The sequence below is a fragment of the Salmo salar genome, chromosome 18, assembly GCF_965601325.2.
Source record: "Salmo salar chromosome 18, fSalSal1, whole genome shotgun sequence".
In the NCBI taxonomy this organism is placed as follows: domain Eukaryota; kingdom Metazoa; phylum Chordata; class Actinopteri; order Salmoniformes; family Salmonidae; genus Salmo; species Salmo salar.
Genome location: NC_138308.1, coordinates 33847105 through 33868005, shown reverse-complemented (window position 1 = coordinate 33868005; position 20901 = coordinate 33847105). Strand labels below are relative to the sequence as shown.

Here is a 20901-nt window from a genome sequence, read left to right as displayed (position 1 = left end):
TCCATAGACATGGAGAGAAGGCAAACCTCCACCACTCTCAGCATCAGCAGAAGAAAGCTAGGTTCCATAGACATGGAGAGAAGGCAAACCTCCACCACTCTCAGCATCAGCAGAAGAAAGCTAGGTTCCATAGACATGGAGAGAAGGCAAACCTCCACCACTCTCAGCATCAGCAGAAGAAAACTAGGTTCCATAGACATGGAGAGAAGGTAAACCTCCACCACTCTCAGCATCAGCAGAAGAAAGCTAGGTTCCATAGACATGGAGAGAAGGTAAACCTCCACCACTCTCAGCATCAGCAGAAGAAAGCTAGGTTCCATAGACATGGAGAGAAGGCAAACCTCCACCACTCTCAGCATCAGCAGAAGAAAGCTAGGTTCCATAGACATGGAGAGAAGGCAAACCTCCACCACTCTCAGCATCAGCAGAAGAAAGCTAGGTTCCATAGACATGGAGAGAAGGCAAACCTCCACCACTCTCAGCATCAGCAGAAGAAAGCTAGGTTCCATAGACATGGAGAGAAGGCAAACCTCCACCACTCTCAGCATCAGCAGAAGAAAGCTAGGTTCCATAGACATGGAGAGAAGGCAAACCTCCACCACTCTCAGCATCAGCAGAAGAAAGCTAGGTTCCATAGACATGGAGAGAAGGTAAACCTCCACCACTCTCAGCATCAGCAGAAGAAAACTAGGTTCCATAGACATGGAGAGAAGGCAAACCTCCACCACTCTCAGCATCAGCAGAAGAAAGCTAGGTTCCATAGACATGGAGAGAAGGCAAACCTCCACCACTCTCAGCATCAGCAGAAGAAAGCTAGGTTTCATAGTCAAGGAGAGAAGGCAAACCTCCACCACTCTCAGCAGCACCATTGGGGGCTATCGCCATTTTAAAGTAGTCCATTTTCTTATTATTATTCTTCATTGGCAGTTTGTAAACAAACTGAAAATATGCATACCACCACCTACTGTGCTGGACTGTGTAGTCTGAACAGACATACATCTATAAAGCTTTTAATGCCCATGCAAAACAGGCTTTGTGGAAAATGTACCTTCTATCCAACTCTGCAGGAATCTCTAAGTGCAGGAATGAGATCAGGAACCCCTTATCTCCTAGTGCATATAGCCTAGCCCCTTCAGGCTCTGTGTACACCGAGGAGAGGGGCCTTCCTACCTTCCACCGATGCAGTGAGGAGAAGTGTTTATTAAAACAGCTGCTTCAGCCCCAGCACTCCCAGACAGCACTCGGCTGCGTCTCCTCCCTGTCTGTAGCAGAGATGGAATCATGCAGATATGGACACGCACACTAAGCTGCAACTGGATTAGTAGGCATGCAGATGGTGGTAAGTGGTGGATGTAGAGAGAGAGAGAGACACACACACACACACTGGTGGAAGTGGATGTAGAGCAAAGGTGAGAAGCTGTCTGAGACATGTTGGTGTAAGACCTGGGGGGGTCTGTCTGTTCAAATAGCTGGTGAGCCATGGAAAAATACTGTTGTTATGCCCCTTATGGTTCAAGCACAAGATATTTATCGAACTGTACATGGATAGTAGTAGATATCCAAGCAATCCTGTCATACAGTACAGCGAGGTGTTTACAGCGTGTTTAAAGGGTGAATATGGAACAGGGGTCAAAGAGAATAAAACCATTCACCAGTGACCACAGTATTGTTTTAATCATGTGTCATTACTATTACTGTTGGCTACTGGGGGAAGGGGGGGGGGGGGGAGCTGGTGAGTTGTTCCCTGATAATATGTTTCATATATTTCCTTTAATCTAAAGGACAGCCTTCTTCCACTGCTTCTCAGTATCAAAAGGCTAAACACCCAGATATTGCTGAACATTGACAACAAGCTTTAAAATATTTAGTGATCAGAAGACAATATTGTCTTAAAAAACAGCTGCACTTTCTTCCAATGCTTCTCAACAGTCTGAGTCACTAACTATTGTTGAACACAGAAACTGCCGACAGGCATAAAAACTCTTCAGTGTGGCATCACTTGTTCAGCCTTCCATCCTGGTATTGGTCTTATTAAATGGGTCTGCTTCTCCAGTCTCTTGATCTGGTCAGCAGGAGGGCTAAGGAAAGGGGAAGGGGGGACCTACTCAGATGCACAACTGAATGCATTCAACCAAAATGTGTCTTTTGCATTTAACCCAACCCCTCTGAATCAGACAGGTGAGGGGGGGCTGTTTTGGGACAGTCCCAAATTGCATCCTATTCCCTACAGTTGAAGTTGGAAGTTTACATACACTTAGGTTGGAGTCATTAAAACTCATTTTTCAACCACTCCACAAACTTCTTGTTAACAAACTATAGTTTTGGCAAGTCGGTCAGGACATCTACTTTGTGCATGACACAAGTGATTTCTCCAACAATTGTTTACAGACAGATTATTTCACCGTATCACAATTCCAGTGGGTCAGAAGTTTACATACACTAAGTTGACTGTGCCTTTAAACAGCTTGGAAAATTCCAGAAAATTATGTGATGGCTTTAGAAGCTTCTGATAGGCTAATTGACATAATTTGAGTCAATTGGAGGTGTACCTGTGGATGTATTTCAAGGCCTAACTTCAAACTCAGTGCCTCTTTGCTTGACATCATGGGAAAATCAAAAGACATCAGCCAAGACCTCAGACAAAAAATTGCAGACCTCCACAAGTCTGGTTCATCCTTGGGAGCAATTTCCAAACACCTGAAGGTACCACATTCATCTGTACAAACAAAAGTATGCAAGTATAAACACCATGGGACCACGCAGCCGTCATACCGCTCAGGAAGGAGACGCGTTCTGTCTCCTAGAGATGAACGTACTTTGGTGCAAAAAGTGCAAATCGATCCCAGAACAACAGCAAAGGAGCTTGTGAAGATGCTGGAGGAAACAGGTACAAAAGTATCTATATCCACAGTAAAATGAGTCCCATATCGACATAACATGAAAGGCTGCTCAGCAAGGAAGAAGCCAGTGGTCCAAAACCGCCATAAAAAAGCCAGACTACGGTTTGCAACTGCACATGGGGACGAAGTTTGTACTTTTTGGAGAAATGTCCTCTAGTCTGATGAAACAAAAATAGAACTGTTTGGCCATAATGACCATCATTATGTTTGGAGGAAAAAGGGGGAGGCTTGCAAGCCGAAGAACACCATCCCAACCGTGAAGCACGGGGGTGGAAGCATCATGTTGTGGGGGTGCTTTGCTGCAGGAGGGACTGGTGCACTTCACAAAATAGATGGCATCATGAGGGAGGAAAAGTATGTGGATATATTAAAGCAACATCTCAAGACATCAGTCAGGAAGTTAAAGCTTCGTCGCAAATGGTTCTTCCAAATGGACAATGACCCCAAGCATACTTCCAAAGTTGTGGCAAAATGGCTTAAGGAACACAAAGTCAAGGTATTGGAGTGGCCATCACAAAGCCCTGACTTCAAACCTATAGAACATTTGTGGGCAGAATTGAAAAAGTGTGTGTGAGCAAGGAGGCCTATAAACCTGACTCAGTTACACCAGCTCTGTCAAAAGGAATGGGTCAAAATTCACCCAACTTATTGTGGGAAGGTTGTGGAAGGCTACCTGAAACGTTTGACCCAAGTTAAACAATTTAAAGGCAATGCTATCAAATACTAATTGAGTGTATGTAAACTTCTGACCCACTGGGAATGTGATGAAAGAAATAAAAGCTGAAATAAATAATTCTCTCTACTATTATTCTGACATTTCACTTTCTTAAAATAAAGTGGTCATCATAACTGACCTAAGACAGGGAATTTTTACTAGGATTAAATGTCAGGAATTGTGAAAAACTGAGTTTAAATGTTTTTGGCAAAGGTGTATGTAAACTTCCGACTTCAACTGTATATAGTGCACTACTTTTAACCAGGACCCATGCCATTTGAGATGCAGTCTTGTTTTGTCTATGCCATATATCCAATCCAGCCAGACTGAAACCTTCCCCTACACAACTGAAAACTACCGTAGCCTCATTACTGATAGGAACACGGATGCTTTTGCCTTACAGGCTTTTTTATGCTTTTCCAAAACGAAACAGAAATTCATTCAACGGACCCTGAGAGACGAGACCCAGCCAGAAAAATAAAATAGCTCAAATTGAACTGATCATTCATTTAAATGGAATGAACCACTGACTGATCATTCAAATAATTAATAATTTCATGGAAGTGAACCGCTGAGGATAGAATGTTTTGCAAGCATGAAAGACACAGACGGCTTCTGTTCGTGTGTGTAACCAGTCACCATAACACCCTGAATCTCTGGGGTGCATTTGACCCCATTTAGTTGATGTGAAACAGAAAGCCCTTCGGGGTAGACATTATGCACTGGGACACGCCACGATCAGAGCAGTGGGCCAGGGAACCGGTGGTTGTGTGTGTCTGTGGTTGTGTGTGTGTTCCCTGGCCCAGTGCTCTGATCCAGGGAACACACCTGGAAGGTAATGAAGCATAAGGTGTTGATTGTGAAAAACAAGGCCATTTTAATACCCACTAAGAGGGTGGTGCTAGCAAAACCAGGGTCTTGATTGACTATTGGTAAGATAGGGGCGGCAGGTAGCCTAGTGGTTAGAGCGTTGGGCCAGTAACCGAAAGGTTGCTAGATCGAATTCCTGAACTGACAAGGTAAAAATCTGTCATTATGGCTCTGAACAAGGAAGTTAACCCACTGTTCCTAGACCGTCATTGTAAATAAGAATTTGTTCTTAACTGACTTGCCTAGTTAAATAAGGTTAAATAAAAAATAGAAAGAGGGTGTGCTAGCAAAGCCAGGGTCGTGGGTGACTATTGTAAGAGGGTGTGCTAGCAAAGCCAGGGTCGTGGGTGACTATTGGTAGGAGGGTGGAGCTAGCAAAGCCAAGGTCGTGGGTGACTATTGGTAGGAGGGTGGAGCTAGCAAAGCCAAGGTCGTGGGTGACTATTGGTAGGAGGGTGGAGCTAGCAAAGCCAGGGTCGTGGGTGACTATTGGTAAGAGGGGTGTGCTAGCAAAGCCAGGGTCGTGGTGACTTTTGGTAAGAGGGGTGTGCTAGCAAAGCCAGGGTCGTGGTGACTATTGGTAAGAGGGTGGTGGTAGCAAAACCAGGGTCGTGGGTAACTATTGGTAAGAGAGTGGTGATGGCTAAGCCAGGGTTGTGGTGACTTTTGGTAAAAGGGTGGTGCTAGCAAAGCCAGGGTTGTAGGTCCAATCCCATATATGAAATCATTATACACTCATTATACTCTAACTGGCTTTTGTTAGGAATGTAAAAATAGGCTAGGTGGTTTCGCAAAAACACTTTTAATAAGCACCTGCTAAATTACATATATCCTTTACATTTTGGGTGGTTTAAAATGAATTCTAATGTCTCCAGTATGGTTGCGAGGCTGTGAGAGAGAAGACTGGGTGTGGGACCAGGATATGAGAGTCTGCGACAGCCTTAACACCCCTCAGAGGAGAGGACAGTAGCTCTCTGCCACACAGTCACTCAAGGCTATCATTGGATTACTGTGGAGTCTCTCTCTCTCTCAAAGACTTGGAGGGGAAGGAGGGAAGAGGAAGGAGAGTGTGTCTATCCACTTTGGGAAATGCAGGGAGAGATAAATTACCACCCTGACTGATCCTCTCAGAGAAACAGAGGGAAGAATGGTTGACTGGAGAGCATGCCCTTGAGCGTATTAAAACCACACACAGATGACTGGCGTTAGAGAAGAAAGTGACATTCAGGTCTAGAAAAGATTGGAACCAATAGTCAATCTTCACTGCACAAAATAGGAACCAACCCATGTCCCAGATGCAGAAGTCAAGCCCTGCTTCAACCTACTAGCCCTGCTTCAACCTACTAGCCCTGCTTCAACCTACTAGCCCTGCTTCAACCTACTAGCCCTGCTTCAACCTACTAGCCCTGCTTCAACCTACTAGCCCTGCTTCAACCTACAAGCCCTGCAAGAAAGCACAAGCAATTCCAGGCAGCTATTCTGCGTCCCAAATGGCACCCTATTCCCTACATAGTGCACTACTTTTGACAAGGGCCCAGAAGGGTAATAGGGAGCAATTTGGGATGTAGCCAAGTCGCTGAGGGGATTTCTACACTGGCATGCCTCATTGCACCATTGTGGATAATGTAATGGCCACCCCATTTGAGCTGCAGTCGCAGCAGTTTGTGGCCTAAATTAGCGGTTTGCTGGGCCGGGGTCGGGAGGCTGACTTAGTGAGGAGTGTCTCCCCCTTGCTCAATTAACCTCCCATCTGGAGTAGGAGAGAGAGAGGAGAGAGAGGGGGAATTAGCGGAGGGATGATCCTGCCTTAATGTTGTATGCGTCCCAAATTGCACCCTATTCACTATACTGTACATTACACTAATTTTTAAACAGGGCACTGGTCAAAAGTAGTGCACTATGAAGGGAATAGGGTGCCATTTGGGGGACAGACGCTTCCTCCTGAGCAACACTGAAATTTCCCCACAGGAAGGGAGGCTGCAGTAGAAGATCAATAGCCCTGAGGAAGGGGTTGGGCATGGTGAGAGGAGTCAGGAAGGGTGAGGAAAGCATTGGAGGGAGGAGAGAGGTGGGACGAGAGTCAGGAAGTGTGAGAAAAGTGTTGGAGAGAGGAGAGAGGTGGGAGGACAGTCAGGAAGGGTGAGGAAAGGGTCAGAGGGAATTTAGGGGTAGGAGGGGTATCAGAAGGGGTGGGGAGGGGTAGAAGAGGCAGCCAGGGCCAGGATCTGACTGCAGGCCACAGTGGAAGAGTGTGACAGATGGGTTGACTTCCCCCCCTGATCCCCAGATGCCCCGGAGCAGAGCCCCGGAGAGCCTCCTGATTCCTCTCTTGGAGCGGTGCCCAACATGACCCCGGCTGCTGCCTCTTCATGCTCTGCTCCAACTGTAAACCCACCATTAAAGGCCAACTTATTCATTCACCTAGTTGGCTATAAAGCTGGCTCTGTCACGACTATCTGTAAGCCCAAGATTTAACAAGTACAGTGTACACAGGCATTAGGTCCTCTATACAGTGTACACAGGCATTAGGTCCTATATACAGTGTACACAGGCATTAGGTCCTACATACAGTGTACACAGGCATTAGGTCCTACATACAGTGTACACAGGCATTAGGTCCTATATACAGTGTACACAGGCATTAGGTCCTACATACAGTGTACACAGGCATTAGGTCCTACATACAGTGTACACAGGCATTAGGTCCTACATACAGTGTACACAGGCATTAGGTCCTACATACAGTGTACACAGGCATTAGGTCCTACATACAGTGTACACAGGCATTAGGTCCTACATACAGTGTACACAGGCATTAGGTCCTACATACAGTGTACACAGGCATTAGGTCCTACATACAGTGTACACAGGCATTAGGTCCTATATACAGTGTACACAGGCATTAGGTCCTATATACAGTGTACACAGGCATTAGGTCCTACATACAGTGTACACAGGCATTAGGTCCTATATACAGTGTACACAGGCATTAGGTCCTATATACAGTGTACACAGGCATTAGGTCCTACATACAGTGTACACAGGCATTAGGTCCTATATACAGTGTACACAGGCATTAGGTCCTACATACAGTGTACACAGGCATTAGGTCCTATATACAGTGTAGATAGACATTCACATGGACCCACACACAGACAGCAGACATATGAGGATCATAGGGGACCACTCAACTTGGACTGGCACATTCAAATGCAAGTCACGTTAGGAGAAATAGAAATATATTTATATATATACGTATGAACTGCTATAGAGGGAAGGGGTCATACTGGTCACAGTTCTGCAGTGAAGAGAGAACCGTCTTTCTTGAGTGACACATCAAAGCAAGGGAGGCTTTCTCCCTTTTTTTCCGGGAGACAGATGGTTGCGAGTGGCACAATGAGGATGGTTGACATTGACGAGGGAAAATGTTGCCTCTGCCAAGTCCACACGTCACCTCAGTATGCAGCCTTGTGTCAGCCATCCATCCATCCATCCATCGCTCTGTCTGGCCCATACAGCTTTTCAATAGCAGCACTAAATGGAAATTCATTACCAACCACACTGAGACAGAGTGATGGAGTGAGTGATGTGGTGGGTCATTCACGAGGGCTATCTGATCAAAGGACTGTGTGTGTAAGCCACATTGGAATATTAGTGAGGTGGTAACACACCTGTCTGTCAATGGTTTATAAGTAGGTTATAAATAGTTAATATGTAGTTTATAAATCACGTAAACAGGTCAAACTTTGTTAGAAATTGTGTAATTGTCGTTTTGGTACAACTTTTAAACCATACCTAAATGTAAAGTGTTATTTAAAGCATACCTTACTGTAAAGTGTTATTTAAAGCGTACCTTACGGTAAAGTGTTATTTAAAGCGTACCTTACGGTAAAGTGCTATTTAAAGTGTACCTTACGGTAAAGTGCTATTTAAAGCGTACCTTACGGTAAAGTGCTATTTAAAGCGTACCTTACGGTAAAGTGCTATTTAAAGCGTACCTTACGGTAAAGTGCTATTTAAAGCGTACCTTACTGTAAAGTGTTATTTAAAGCGTACCTTACTGTAAAGTGATATTTAAAGCGTACCTTACTGTAAAGTGATATTTAAAGCGTACCTTACTGTAAAGTATTATTTAAAGCGTACCTTACTGTAAAGTGATATTTAAAGCGTACCTTACTGTAAAGTGTTATTTAAAGCTTACCTTACTGTAAAGTGTGACCAGTCAGACAATACTTACGGTTGTTCCCCAGCTCCTCAAACAGATACTGCATCTTCTCCCACTGGGTACCATTCTGATTAGGTGGGGCTTCAAGAGGAACAAAGGCCCTGCAAAAAATACTATTCATTAAAACCATTGGCTTTATTAGAAGTAAAATATGATATAGCCTGGTCCCAGATCTGATCAAAGTTGGCTATACAGCACAAACAGATCTGGGACCAGGCGAGTTAAAATAAGCCCAACTGTGAAATGCAGGTTAGAATATGTGATAGCCTACTTTGTAAAGTAAATGTATTAGAGAAGCCATGACTTTGGATATCTCCAGTGCATTTCTTAATGGAAACACAATGTTTTGATTACGTCCCTTGATAATAATTGCTTCTATCAACAGCCGTCAGCATCATCAGTAGTGCAAAACAACTTTTAGTTTCCCATACACTATTTACATAAAGTTGTCCCTGCTAGACAAGTTTATTTACCTAGCATTGAAGGGAATGTATTCAGGGAACTCTCTTCACTGTCAGAATGTCTAAAAATCCCCCCCAGTCTGAGCCGAGAGACTAGCTAACACCTGCCACTGAAACCAACAGGATGGAGTGAAATATTGAAATATTCATGTTTTTGTATTGAAAGCCTTCTTCAGGGTTGATGACAAAGTTCATTTACTGTAGCATTTCTTTTGGACCCGCAATTAAATGGATCAAGGTGTGCATTTTGTTGGACTAAAATAGACATTCCCAAACTCTGACTAGAGATGGAATGTATTCCTGGGAATGGCTTTAACTGTTATTTATTAAGGAAAACAACAGCATTAATCCAACTACACATTGGCAGAAGGTTTAGTAGCAGCAACAGCATCAATGACTATTGGTAGAGGGTTTAGTAGTGGCAACAACATCAATGACTATTGGTAGAGGGTTTAGTAGTGGCAACAACATCAATGACTATTGGTAGAGGGTTTAGTAGCAGCAACAGCATCAATGACTATTGGTAGAGGGTTTAGTAGTGGCAACAGCATCAATGACTATTGGTAGAGGGTTTAGTAGCGGCAAAAACATCAATGACAATTGGTAGAGGGTTTAGTAGCAGCAACAGCATCAATGACTATTGGTAGAGGGTTTAGTAGCAGCAACAACATCAATGACTATTGGTAGAGGGTTTAGTAGTGGCAACAGCATCAATGACTATTGATAGAGGGTTTAGTAGCAGCAACAGCATCAATGACTATTGGTAGAGGGTTTAGTAGTGGCAACAACATCAATGACTATTGGTAGAGGGTTTAGTAGTGGCAACAACATCAATGACTATTGGTAGAGGGTTTAGTAGTGGCAACAACATCAATGACTATTGGTAGAGGGTTTAGTAGCAGCAACAGCATCAATGACTATTGGTAGAGGGTTTAGTAGCAGCAACAACATCAATGACTATTGGTAGAGGGTTTAGTAGTGGCAACAGCATCAATGACTATTGATAGAGGGTTTAGTAGCAGCAACAGCATCAATGACTATTGGTAGAGGGTTTAGTAGTGGCAACAACATCAATGACTATTGGTAGAGGGTTTAGTAGTGGCAACAGCATCAATGACTATTGGTAGAGGGTTTAGTAGCGGCAAAAACATCAATGACTATTGGTAGAGGGTTTAGTAGCAGCAACAGCATCAATGACTATTGATAGAGGGTTTAGTAGTGGCAACAACATCAATGACAATTGGTAGAGGGTTTAGTAGCAGCAACAGCATCAATGACTATTGATAGAGGGTTTAGTAGTGGCAACAGCATCAATGACTATTGGTAGAGGGTTTAGTAGCGGCAAAAACATCAATGACAATTGGTAGAGGGTTTAGTAGCAGCAACAGCATCAATGACTATTGGTAGAGGGTTTAGTAGCGGCAACAACATCAATGACTATTGGTAGAGGGTTTAGTAGTGGCAACAACATCAATGACTATTGATAGAGGGTTTAGTATTGGCAACAACATCAATGACTATTGGTAGAGGGTTTAGTAGTGGCAACAACATCAATGACTATTGGAAGAGGGTTTAGTAGTGGCAACAGCATCAATAAATATTGGCAGAGGGTTTAGTAGTGGCAACAACATCAATGACTATTGGTAGAGTGTTTAGTAGTGACAACAACATCAATGACTATTGGCAGAGGGTTTAGTAGCAGCAACAACATCATTAATTATTGGTAGAGGGTTTAGTAGCAGCAACAGCATCAATGACTATTGGTAGAGGGTTTAGTAGTGGCAACAACATCAATGACTATTGGTAGAGGGTTTAGTAGCAGCAACAACATCAATGACTATTGGTAGAGGGTTTAGTAGTGGCAACAACATCAATGACTATTGGTAGAGGGTTTAGTAGTGGCAACAGCATCAATAACTATTGGTAGAGGGTTTAGTAGTGGCAACAGCATCAATAACTATTGGTAGAGGGTTTAGTAGTGGCAACAGCATCAATAACTATTGGCAGAGGGTTTAGTAGTGGCAACAACATCAATGACTATTGGTAGAGGGTTTAGTAGTGGCAACAACATCAATGACTATTGGTAGAGGGTTTAGTAGTGGCAACAACATCAATGACTATTGGTAGAGGGTTTAGTAGTGGCAACAACATCAATGACTATTGGTAGAGGGTTTAGTAGTGGCAACAGCATCAATAACTATTGGTAGAGGGTTTAGTAGTGGCAACAGCATCAATGACTATTGGCAGAGGGTTTAGTAGTGGCAACAACATCAATGACTATTGGTAGAGGGTTTAGTAGTGGCAACAACATCAATGACTATTGGTAGAGGGTTTAGTAGTGGCAACAACATCAATGACTATACTCTAAAGCATGAGGCTCAACTATTTCCACCTGCATGTAAGTGCTGGTCATGGCTCACATCAACAGCATCCTCCCGGACACCCTGGACCCACTCCAATTTGCATACCGCCCCAACAGATGACGCAATCTCAATCGCACTCCACACTGCCCATCCTCGCCTGGACAAAAGGAACACCTATGTGAGAATGCTGTTCATTGACTACAGCTCAGCGTTCAACACCATAGTGCCCTCAAAGCTCATCACTAAGCTGACTCTAGGACTAAACACCTCCCTCTGCAACTGGATCCTGGACTTCCTGACGGGCCGCCCCCAGGTGGTAAGAGTAAGCAACAACACGTCTGCCACGCTGATCCTTAACACTGGGGTGTGTACTTAGTCCCCTCCTGCATTCCCTGTTCACCCACGACTGTGTGGCCAAACACAACTCCAACACCATCATTAAGTTTTCTGACGACACAACAGTAGAATGGCTGATCACCGACAACGATGAGACGGCCTATAGGGAGGAGGTCAGAGAGAACTGGCAGTGTGGTGCCAGGACAAAAACCTCTCCCTCAATGTGAGCAAGACAAAGGAGCTGATCGTGGACTACGGGAAAAGAAGGACCGAACACACCCCCATTAACATCAACAGGGCTGAAGTGGAGCGGGTCGCGAGTTTCAAGTTCCTTGGTGTCCACATCACCAACAAACTATCATGGTCCAAACACACCAAGACAGTCGTGAAGAGGGCACGACAAAACCTTTTCCCCTCAGGAGACTGAAAAGATTTAGCATGGGTCCCCATATCCTCAAAAGGTTCTACAGCTGCACCGTGGAAACATCCTGACCGGTTGCATCACCGCCTGGTATAGCAACTGCTCAGCATCTGAACGTAAGGCGCTACAGAGGGTAGTGCGAACAGCCCAGTACATCACTGGGGCCAAGCTTCCTGCCATCCAGGACCTATATAATAGGCGAGATCAGAGGAAAGCCCATAAAATTCTCAGAGACTCCAGTCACACACGTTATAGACTGTTTTCTCTGCTACCGCACGGCAAGCGGTACCAGAACGCCAAGTCTAGGACTAAAAGGCTCCTCAACATCTTCTACTGCTGAACAATTAATAAAATCGCTACTGGACAATTTACATTGATCCCCCCACCCTCTCCCTCCCTTTTTGTACACTGCTGCTACTCGCTGTTTACTATATTTGCATAGTCACTTCACCCCCACCTACATGTACAAATTACCTCAACTAGCCTGTACCCCCACACACTGACTCGGTACCGGTGCCCCCTGTTTATAGCCTCGTTATTGTTATTCTTATTGTGTTACTTTTTACTATTACGTTTTACTTTAGTCTACTTGGTAAATATTTTCTTAACTCTTCTTGAACTGCACTGTTGGTTAAGGGCTTGTAAGTAAGCATTTCACGGTAAAGTCTACACTTGTATTCGGCGCATGTGACAAATAAAGTTTGATTTGATTTGAAACACATGCTTTGTTTAATGCCAGTGGCAGGTCATTTTTGATTATCCTGGAGATTTTATGACATCATTACATTTTACATGTATTTATTGTTGTTGTAAAAAAAATATTGCTTATTTAATTTAATTAAAGCCAAACTTATTAGAATGATTCACCATCCTGGTTTTAGCGGTAACGTGGTTGGTTATGGCATGAATTTTGACAGCAGAAACACAGCCTATCTAGCCATGATGCACACTGCCCATATGAACATGGAACAACACTAATGTGGAACAACAGTAATGTGTAGAGTAGACGAATATGGAACAACAATAATGTGTAGAGTAGATTAATATGGAACAACAGTAATGTGTAGAGTAGATTAATATGGAACAACAGTAATGTGTAGAGTAGACGAATATGGAACAACAATAATGTGTAGAGTAGATTAATATGGAACAACAGTAATGTGTAGAGTAGATTAATATGGAACAACAGTAATGTGTAGAGTAGACGAATATGGAACAACAGTAATGTGTAGAGTAGATTAATATGGAACAACAGTAATGTGTAGAGTAGATTAATATGGAACAACAGTAATGTGTAGAGTAGATTAATATGGAACAACAGTAATGTGTAGAGTAGATTAATATGGAACTACAGTAATGTGTAGAGTAGATTAATATGGAACTACAGTAATGTGTAGATTAGCCTAATGTGGAATAACAGTAATGTGTAGAGTAGACGAATATGGAACAACAGTAATGTGTAGATTAGCCTAATGTGGAACAACAGTAATGTGTAGATTAGCCTAATGTGGAACAACAGTAATGTGTAGAGTAGACGAATATGGAACAACAGTAATGTGTAGATTAGCCTAATGTGGAACAACAGTAATGTATGGAGTAGCCTAATGTGGAACAACAGTAATGTGTAGAGTAGACTAATATGGAACAACAGTAATGTGTAGATTAGCCTAATGTGGAACAACAGTAATGTGTTGATTAGCCTAATGTGGAACAACAGTAATGTGTAGATTAGCCTAATGTGTAATAACAGTAATGTGCAGACTAGACCAATGTAGAACAGTAATGTGTAGATTAGCCTAATGTGGAACAACAGTAATGTGTAGATTAGCCTAATGTGGAACAACAGTAATGTGTAGATTAGCCTAATGTGGAACAACAGTAATGTGTAGATTAGCCTAATGTGGAACAACAGTAATGTGTAGATTAGCCTAATGTGGAACAACAGTAATGTGTAGATTAGCCTAATGTGGAACAACAGTAATGTGTAGATTAGCCTAATGTGGAACAACAGTAATGTGTAGACTAGACCAATGTAGAACAGTAATGTGTAGATTAGCCTAATGTGGAACAACAGTAATGTGTAACAGTAATGGAATGACTTGGTTTCCTCTATCATAATCGCTCCTCTTTCACACCTGCAGCCAAACTAGCCCTGATTCAGATGACCATCCTACCCATGCTAGATTACGGAGACGTAATTTATAGATCAGCAGGTAACGGTGCTCTGGAGCGGCTAGATGTTCTTTACCATTTGGCCATCAGATTTGCCACCAATGCTCCTTATAGGACACATCACTGCACTCTATACACCTCTGTGAACTGGTCATCTCTGTATACCTGTCGCAAGACCCACTGGTTGGCGCTTATTTATAAAACCCTCTTAGGCCTCACTCCCCCCTATCTGAGATATCTACTGCAGCCCTCATCCTCCACATACAACACCCATTCTGCCAGTCACATTCTGTTAAAGGTCCCCAAAGCACACACATCCCTGGGTCGCTCCTCTTTTCAGTTCGCTGCAGCTAGCGACTGGAACAAGCTGCAACAAACACACAAACTGGACAGTTTTATCTTAATCTCTTAATTCAAAGACTCAATCATGGACACTCTTACTGACACTTGTGGCTGTTTTGTGTGATGTACTGTTGGCTCTTCCTTCTTGCCTTTGTGCTGTTATCTGTGTCCAATAATGTTTGTACCATGTTTTGTGCTGCTACCATGTTGTGCTGCTGCCATGTTGTTGTCATGCTGTGTTGTCATGTGATGCTGTCATGCTATGTTGTTGTCTTAGGTCTCTCTTTATGTAGTGTTGTCTCTCTTGTCGTGATGTGTGTTTTGTCCTCTATATATATATATATATATATATCTTTTTATCGCAGCCCCTGTCCCCGCAGGAGGCCATGTGCCATTTAGTAGGCCGTCATTGTAAATAAAAATTAGTTCTTAACTGACTTACCTAGTTAAATAAAGGTAAAATAAAAATATATATGTATGTTATCTATGTATTGTAGGTAGGCCTACATTATGTTAGCCATGCAGCTCCTGTTTTGGACGTGTGTAAAACCCCCTCCATGTGTCCATGCCATCATGAAGAGCATCATGAAAGGAGAGAAGAACTTCTGGGAATACCGGTGAACCTCGTATACACAAGTTATTTGCCTGTAACAATTCCTTGTTTCCCATTTGATATGTTGAAAACCCAAGCCCTCTGTAGGCTACCCTTACCCTAGGCCTACTATAATGAAAGCTCATTTAAAACATGTTAGGCTAAACCAGGGCTGGATTCAGAAATAAATATTGGCAATATTTTACTTGAAGCCTGCAGGTATAATGCTTTTTAACTTGTTATAAGCACGTATGAGCCTTTATAATGTCTAATAATAAAGTGTATAATATGTTGTCTCTATGGATCAACATTTCGACTACGAAACAACATGCTGAATGTAGACCACCCTATTAAAGAACAATCACCTCAAAAGCCCAAGTTTAAAGAATCAGCAGCAGTTGAAAGGTCAATAGTCATTTTAAGAGTTTTGAGTCATGCCTAGCCCTCTAGCCCAGTCACGACAGGCTGCAAACAAAAGACTGTGTTCAAGCAGCAAAGCCCTTGAAGGAACAGTCACCCAAACAGTGGCCTGATGCCTCCCTGTATCACACAGAGAGGAGAGGAGATGAGTGGAGTGGAGTGGAAAGGAAAGCAAAGGAGAGGCAGAGCAAGATAAAAGCCATCATGTCGCCTCGCATCAAGAGACCTGAACAACAATCCCCCGGTACAAAGAGGTACAAAGGGCTGACGGTTCAAAAAGGTAAAATAGACACCAAATTGCTTCTGTCCAAAGAATCCCAAAGAGTCCAAACTTTTCAACTTGAAATGAACCATGTGGTCTCGTCCTAGGCTGAGTCTCAAATGTCAACATGTTGTCTAAGGTCCATAGGGCTCTGGTAAAAAGTAGTGCATTATGTAGGGAATAGGGTGCCATTTAGGATGACACGATTCTATCCACCCACCGTCGAATCCAGGCAGCGTCCTCTATAGGATCAGAGTGGCATTTAATGGTTGAATGAACATTACATTACATGACCTGAACAGCAAGCATGTTACTGTGGTGGTGGCTAGGAGAAATCCATTATGTTTATGCTGCACAGGCACAGTTCAACACAGAGTAAACTGGAGGTTAAATGGGACATGGTTTCCACTGTGTATCGCTACAGATTTAAGCATCAAGTCATCTTTGAGACACTTAATCACGACATGGACAGTTCACAATGGCTTTATCTGAGACTGAGTGGGGGTGGGGATGGGAGCTGAGGATGGGTGCTGGGGGTGGGGATGGGAGCTGAGGACGGGTGCTGGGTGGGGGGGGTGGGAGATGAGGATGGGTGCTGGGGATGGAGATGGGAGCTGAGGATGGGTGCTGGGGGTGGGGGATGGGAGATGAGGATGGGTGCTGGGGGGGGATGGGAGATGAGGATGGGTGCTGGGTGCTGGGGGTGGGGATGGGAGCTGAGGATGGGTGCTGGGGGTGGGGATGGGAGCTGAGGATGGGTGCTGGGGGGGGGGGATGAGGATGGGTGCTGGGGGTGAGGATGGGTGCTGGGGGTGGGAGCTGAGGATGGGTGCTGGGGAGGGGGGGGTGGGAGATGAGGATGGGTGCTGGGGATGGAGATGGGAGCTGAGGATGGGTGCTGGGGGGGAATGGGAGATGAGGATGCGTGCTGGGGGGGGATGGGAGATGAGGATGGGTGCTGGGGGTGGGGATGGGTGCTGGGGGTGGGGATGGGAGCTGAGGATGGGTGCTGGGGGAGTGGATGGGTGCTGGTGTGGGGGGCAGGGGATGGTTGGGAGCTGGGAATGGGGTGGGGATGTCAGCTGGGGTGTGAGCTGGGAACTCAGTCAGATGTCCCTCCACATAAGGTTAAGCATCTTGGGTCAGTAACTATAGCAGAGAGCATCTTGGGTCACTAACTATAGCAGAGAGCATCTTGGGTCACTAACTATAGCAGAGAGCATCTTGGGTCACTAACTATAGCAGAGAGCATCTTGGGTCAGTAACTATAACAGAGGGCATCTTGGGTCAGTAACTATAGCAGAGAGCATCTTGGGTCACTAACTATAGCAGAGAGCATCTTGGGTCACTAACTATAGCAGAGAGCATCTTGGGTCAGTAACTATAGCAGAGAGCATCTTGGGTCACTAACTATAGCAGAGAGCATCTTGGGTCACTAACTATAGCAGAGAGCATCTTGGGTCACTAACTATAGCAGAGAGCATCTTGGGTCACTAACTATAGCAGAGAGAATCTTGGGTCACTAACTATAGCAGAGAGCATCTTGGGTCACTAACTATAGCAGAGAGCATCTTGGGTCAGTAACTATAGCAGAGAGCATCTTGGGTCACTAACTATAGCAGAGGGCATCTTGGGTCACTAACTATAGCAGAGAGCATCTTGGGTCACTAACTATAGCAGAGAGCATCTTGGGTCACTAACTATAGCAGAGAGCATCTTGGGTCAGTAACTATAGCAGAGAGCATCTTGGGTCACTAACTATAGCAGAGAGCATCTTGGGTCACTAACTATAGCAGAGAGCATCTTGGGTCACTAACTATAGCAGAGAGCATCTTGGGTCACTAACTATAGCAGAGGGCATCTTGGGTCACTAACTATAGCAGAGAGCATCTTGGGTCAGTAACTATAGCAGAGAGCATCTTGGGTCACTAACTATAGCAGAGAGCATCTTGGGTCACTAACTATAGCAGAGAGCATCTTGGGTCACTAACTATAGCAGAGAGCATCTTGGGTCAGTAACTATAACAGAGGGCATCTTGGGTCAGTAACTATAGCAGAGAGCATCTTGGGTCAGTAACTATAGCAGAGAGCATCTTGGGTCAGTAACTATAGCAGAGAGCATCTTGGGTCACTAACTATAGCAGAGAGCATCTTGGGTCACTAACTATAGCAGAGAGCATCTTGGGTCACTAACTATAGCAGAGAGCATCTTGGGTCACTAACTATAGCAGAGAGAATCTTGGGTCACTAACTATAGCAGAGAGCATCTTGGGTCACTAACTATAGCAGAGAGCATCTTGGGTCAGTAACTATAGCAGAGAGCATCTTGGGTCACTAACTATAGCAGAGGGCATCTTGGGTCACTAACTATAGCAGAGAGCATCTTGGGTCACTAACTATAGCAGAGAGCATCTTGGGTCACTAACTATAGCAGAGAGCATCTTGGGTCAGTAACTATAGCAGAGAGCATCTTGGGTCACTAACTATAGCAGAGAGCATCTTGGGTCACTAACTATAGCAGAGAGCATCTTGGGTCACTAACTATAGCAGAGAGCATCTTGGGTCACTAACTATAGCAGAGAGCATCTTGGGTCACTAACTATAGCAGAGGGCATCTTGGGTCACTAACTATAGCAGAGAGCATCTTGGGTCACTAACTATAGCAGAGAGCATCTTGGGTCACTAACTATAGCAGAGAGCATCTTGGGTCACTAACTATAGCAGAGAGCATCTTGGGTCACTAACTATAGCAGAGAGCATCTTGGGTCAGTAACTATAGCAGAGAGCATCTTGGGTCACTAACTATAGCAGAGAGCATCTTGGGTCAGTAACTATAGCAGAGAGCATCTTGGGTCAGTAACTATAGCAGAGAGCATCTTGGGTCACTAACTATAGCAGAGAGCATCTTGGGTCACTAACTATAGCAGAGAGCATCTTGGGTCAGTAACTACAGCAGAGAGCATCTTGGGTCAGTAACTATAACAGAGGGCATCTTGGGTCAGTAACTATAGCAGAGAGCATCTTGGGTCAGTAACTATAGCAGAGAGCATCTTGGGTCAGTAACTATAGCAGAGAGCATCTTGGGTCAGTAACTATAGCAGAGAGCATCTTGGGTCAGTAACTATAGCAGAGAGCATCTTGGGTCACTAACTATAGCAGAGAGCATCTTGGGTCACTAACTATAGCAGAGAGCATCTTGGGTCACTAACTATAGCAGAGAGCATCTTGGGTCACTAACTATAGCAGAGAGCATCTTGGGTCACTAACTATAGCAGAGAGCATCTTGGGTCAGTAACTATAGCAGAGAGCATCTTGGGTCACTAACTATAGCAGAGGGCATCTTGGGTCACTAACTATAGCAGAGAGCATCTTGGGTCACTAACTATAGCAGAGAGCATCTTGGGTCACTAACTATAGCAGAGAGCATCTTGGGTCACTAACTATAGCAGAGGGCATCTTGGGTCACTAACTATAGCAGAGAGCATCTTGGGTCAGTAACTATAGCAGAGAGCATCTTGGGTCACTAACTATAGCCGAGAGCATCTTGGGTCAGTAACTATAGCAGAGAGCATCTTGGGTCAGTAACTATAGCAGAGAGCATCTTGGGTCACTAACTATAGCAGAGAGCATCTTGGGTCACTAACTATAGCAGAGAGCATCTTGGGTCAGTAACTATAGCAGAGAGCATCTTGGGTCAGTAACTATAGCAGAGAGCATCTTGGGTCAGTAACTATAGCAGAGAGCATCTTGGGTCAGTAACTATAGCTGAGAGCATCTTGGGTCAGTAACTATAGCAGAGAGCATCTTGGGTCAGTAACTATAGCAGAGGGCATCTTGGGTCACTAACTATAGCAGAGAGCATCTTGGGTCACTAACTATAGCAGAGGGCATCTTGGGTCAGTAACTATAGCAGAGGGCATCTTGGGTCAGTAACTATAGCAGAGGGCATCTTGGGTCAGTAACTATAGCAGAGAGCATCTTGGGTCAGTAACTATAGCAGAGGGCATCTTGGGTCAGTAACTATAGCAGAGGGCATCTTGGGTCACTAACTATAGGAGAGGGCATCTTGGGTCAGTAACTATAGCAGAGGGCATCTTGGGTCAGTAACTATAGCAGAGAGCATCTTGGGTCAGTAACTATAGCAGAGAGCATCTTGGGTCAGTAACTATAGCAGAGAGCATCTTGGGTCACTAACTATAGCAGAGAGCATCTTGGGTCACTAACTATAGCAGAGAGCATCTTGGGTCACTAACTATAGCAGAGAGCATCTTGGGTCAGTAACTATAGCAGAGAGCATCTTGGGTCAGTAACTATAGCAGAGGGCATCTTGGGTCAGTAACTATAGCAGAGGGCATCTTGGGTCAGTAACTATAGCAGAGGGCATCTTGGGTCAGTAACTATAGCAGAGGGCATCTTGGGTCACTAACTATAGCAGAGGGCATCTTGGGTCACTAACTATAGCAGAGGGCATCTTGGGTCACTAACTATAGCAGAGAGCATCTTGGGTCAGTAACTATAGCAGAGGGCATCTTGGGTCAGTAACTATAGCAGAGAGCATCTTGGGTCAGTAACTATAGCAGAGAGCACTAACTATAGCAGAGAGCATCTTGGGTCAGTAACTATAGCAGAGGGCATCTTGGGTCAGTAACTATAGCAGAGAGCATCTTGGGTCAGTAACTATAGCAGAGAGCATCTTGGGTCACTAACTATAGCAGAGAGCATCTTGGGTCACTAACTATAGCAGAGAGCATCTTGGGTCACTAACTATAGCAGAGAGCATCTTGGGTCAGTAACTATAGCAGAGAGCATCTTGGGTCAGTAA

General features: G+C 44.3%; 1 protein-coding gene across 1 annotated transcript in view; it reads right to left on the bottom strand.

The window, feature by feature from the left end:
• Positions 1-20901, bottom strand: part of LOC106560274 (lysosomal cobalamin transport escort protein LMBD1) — a 304463-nt gene that overhangs the window by 154103 nt on the left and 129459 nt on the right. Inside the window, exon 6 of the mRNA XM_045701048.2 lies at positions 8723-8811. Within this exon, the coding sequence (XP_045557004.2) occupies positions 8723-8811 (89 nt within the window). The remainder of the gene's footprint in view (positions 1-8722; positions 8812-20901) is intronic.